We start from the raw sequence: 3172 nt of genomic DNA, 5'->3' as shown, positions 1-3172 counted from the left end.
GGGTTTATTTCCCTTTTCCCAGCACCCCAGAACCCCAAATCCTCCTGGGTGTGAAAAGACCAGCATGTTTCCTCTATTTGAATAAAAATCTATTTCTAGCGGCCTTGCTGCTATTAATAGCAGGAAAAGGACAACAGAGCCATTATATTTATTATATATTTGGCCAATATTTCCTTTTTTTCCACGCCTGGCACCTCATCCTGCAAAGCCAAGTAGCAGATGTTTTTCTTTTTATTTTTATTGCTAAAATGTCTGTGTGCCAGACTGTTTTTATTTTTTATTTTTATTTTTATTCATTTTTATTTTTAAAATATCTGTGTGCCAGACTCTTTCCAGAGTCCCGAAACCACTGGGCCTTGATTGGCTAATGAGTCAAAATAACAAAGAAGATAAACCCATGAAACAAACACAAAATCATTCACAGCAGAATCCAATGGAACAATCACCTGTGGGTAAACAATCTCCAAACACATTCCAGACGAGCAAGACACAGGAGAAGCAAATGCGATCAGAATTGTTTTCCTTTTCTCTGACAGGGCAGAGGGTTTGGAGCATCCCTTGGGCACCTCTGCCAGCTCCACACCCAGGGCAGAGGGTTTGGAGCATCCCTTGGGCACCTCTGCCAGCTCCACACCCAGGGCAGAGGGTTTGGAGCATCCCTTGGGCACCTCTGCCAGCTCCACACCCAGGGCAGAGGGTTTGGAGCATCCCTTGGGCACCTCTGCCAGCTCCACACCCAGGGCAGAGGGTTTGGAGCATCCCTTGGGCACCTCTGCCAGCTCCACACCCAGGGCAGAGGGTTTGGAGCATCCCTTGGGCACCTCTGCCAGCTCCACACCCAGGGCAGAGGGTTTGGAGCATCCCTTGGGCACCTCTGCCAGCTCCACACCCAGGGCAGAGGGTTTGGAGCATCCCCCGGGCACCTCTGCCAGCTCCACACCCAGGGCAGAGGGTTTGGAGCATCCCTTGGGCACCTCTGCCAGCTCCACACCCAGGGCAGAGGGTTTGGAGCATCCCCCGGGCACCACTGCCAGCTCCACACCCAGCGCAGAGGGTTTGGAGCATCCCTTGGGCACCTCTGCCAGCTCCACACCCAGGGCAGAGGGTTTGGAGCATCCCTTGGGCACCTCTGCCAGCTCCACACCCAGGGCAGAGGGTTTGGAGCATCCCTTGGGCACCTCTGCCAGCTCCACACCCAGGGCAGAGGGTTTGGAGCATCCCTTGGGCACCTCTGCCAGCTCCACACCCAGGGCAGAGGGTTTGGAGCATCCCTTGGGCACCTCTGCCAGCTCCACACCCAGGGCAGAGGGTTTGGAGCATCCCCCGGGCACCTCTGCCAGCTCCACACCCAGGGCAGAGGGTTTGGAGCATCCCTTGGGCACCGCTGCCATTTCCACCCACAGGGCAGAGGGTTTGGGCACTGCTGCCAGCTCCATGCCCAGGACAGAGCATTTGGAGCATCCCTTGGGCACCGCTACCAGCTCCATGCCCAGGACAGAGCATTTGGAGCATCCCCCGGGCACCGTTTCCAGCTGCCCTCCTGCCCAGCCCTCCCCAGCATGCAGGGACAGCAACCTCGTCACCTGCCTGGTGGCACTGTGCAGGAGCAAGGTACGGCCTCGGGGGTGGCACCTCAGGGGCAGCAGGCACTGCCAGGCCCGTGGCCACCCCCGTGCCCTCCTCCTCTTCCTCGCAGAAGAGCCGGGTGGCGCTGAAGGCTCGGGAGAACGTGCTGCTGCTGGCGGGGCTGTCCCAGGAGGCGGCTGCCACCTGCCTGGCGCGGGGCACTGCCCTGTGCCAGCTGCTCGTGGGGCACCTCTGCCACCTCTACAGCGCCGTGCCCGCTGGCACCGACCCTGCTGATGTCCTCGGCATGGGCAGGGCCAGCTGGAGGTGAGGGGGTGCCAGGCTGGGGGCGCCAGGTGCCAGCCGGGCGGTGTCACAGCCACACGTGCTCTGTGCCATGCAGGTCGCAGGGGGACGGCGCTGGGGACGGGGGTTTCCCGGGCAAGGAGAGCCTGGCTGAGTTCCTGGGCTGGCTGGATTTCCTGGATGAGCTGGTGATGGGCGCCCACCCGGTGAGAAGCACGGGATTCATTAATCTGGCAGTTAATTGGTGCCTGATCCCCGCCTTGTCGCTGAGTGCCACCTCCAGGGATGGCGACTCCACCACTTCCCTGGGCAGCCCCATTCCAACATCCAATCGCTCTTCCTTACCAATCACCTTCTTCCTGTGGAGAAATTCTTCCTAATCCAGCCTGAACCTCCCGGGGTGCAATTTAAGGCTGTGTCTTCTCCTGGGGGGGGTCCCCAGGCTCAGCCCCTTTCTCCCCCCAGCTTGTGGCCGATGCCATCAGCCAGGCCGTGGAGGAGAAGTTCTTCCAGGGCATCCTGCAGCCGCAGCTCCTGCAGATGTGAGTGACCCCAGGACCCCCTGCTCCTCAGGACCCCCTCAGGAGTGGGGGTTCCCCTTTTCTCCTGGACAACCACCCCAACCCCAACTGGAGCAGGGACCCCATCCGAGCCAGGAGTGGAGGTTCCCCCTTTTCTCTGGACAAACACCCCGAGCCCAGCTGGAGTGGGGACCCTCAAGAGCCAGGAGCAGGGGGGGGTTCCCCTTTATCCCTGGACAACCACCCCTCCCCAGCTGGGGCATTCTGCTCCTCAGGGTCCCCTCAGAGCCAGTAGTGGGGGTTCCCCTTTTTCCTGGACAACCACCCCAACCCCAACTGGAGCAGGGACTCCCTCCGAGCCAGGAGTGGGGGGGTTCCCCCTTTTTCCCTGGACAAACACCCTCGCCCCAGCTGGTTCTGCTCCTCAGGGTCCCCTGGAAGCCAGGGGCTGGGAGTTCCCCTTTTCCCTGGACAGCCACCCCAACCCCAGCTGGAGCAGGGAGCCCCTCAGAGCCAGGATGGGGGGTTCCCCCTTTTCCGTGGACAACCACCCTGACCCCAGCTGGGGCTTTCCGCTCCTCAGGACCCCCTTGGAGCTGGGAATGAGGGGGGGTTCCCCCTTTTTCCCTAGACAACCCCCCCTCCCACCCCACAGGTCAGAGCTGGCCGTGCTGGGCGCCACAGCCGTGCTGACGGGCACAGTGAGGCAGCTCCGCTCTCCCCCCCTGCTCCACCACCTGGTCCTCTTCCTGCTGGGGCCCCACCGGCTCCCCCCCGCC

General features: G+C 61.0%; 1 protein-coding gene across 1 annotated transcript in view; it reads left to right on the top strand.

Annotated features, from left to right (window-relative positions):
• Window positions 1-3172, top strand: part of LOC102032583 (protein FAM160B2-like) — a 14434-nt gene that overhangs the window by 6891 nt on the left and 4371 nt on the right. The window contains exons 5-9 of the mRNA XM_031065694.1: window positions 1183-1611; window positions 1697-1893; window positions 1970-2078; window positions 2338-2414; window positions 3049-3169. Of these exons, the coding sequence (XP_030921554.1) occupies window positions 1183-1611; window positions 1697-1893; window positions 1970-2078; window positions 2338-2414; window positions 3049-3169 (933 nt within the window). The remainder of the gene's footprint in view (window positions 1-1182; window positions 1612-1696; window positions 1894-1969; window positions 2079-2337; window positions 2415-3048; window positions 3170-3172) is intronic.

The sequence above is a fragment of the Geospiza fortis genome, unplaced genomic scaffold (genome assembly GCF_000277835.1).
Source record: "Geospiza fortis unplaced genomic scaffold, GeoFor_1.0 scaffold2359, whole genome shotgun sequence".
Classification (NCBI taxonomy): Eukaryota; Metazoa; Chordata; class Aves; order Passeriformes; family Thraupidae; genus Geospiza; species Geospiza fortis.
This window is presented reverse-complemented; position numbering and strand designations above follow the sequence as displayed.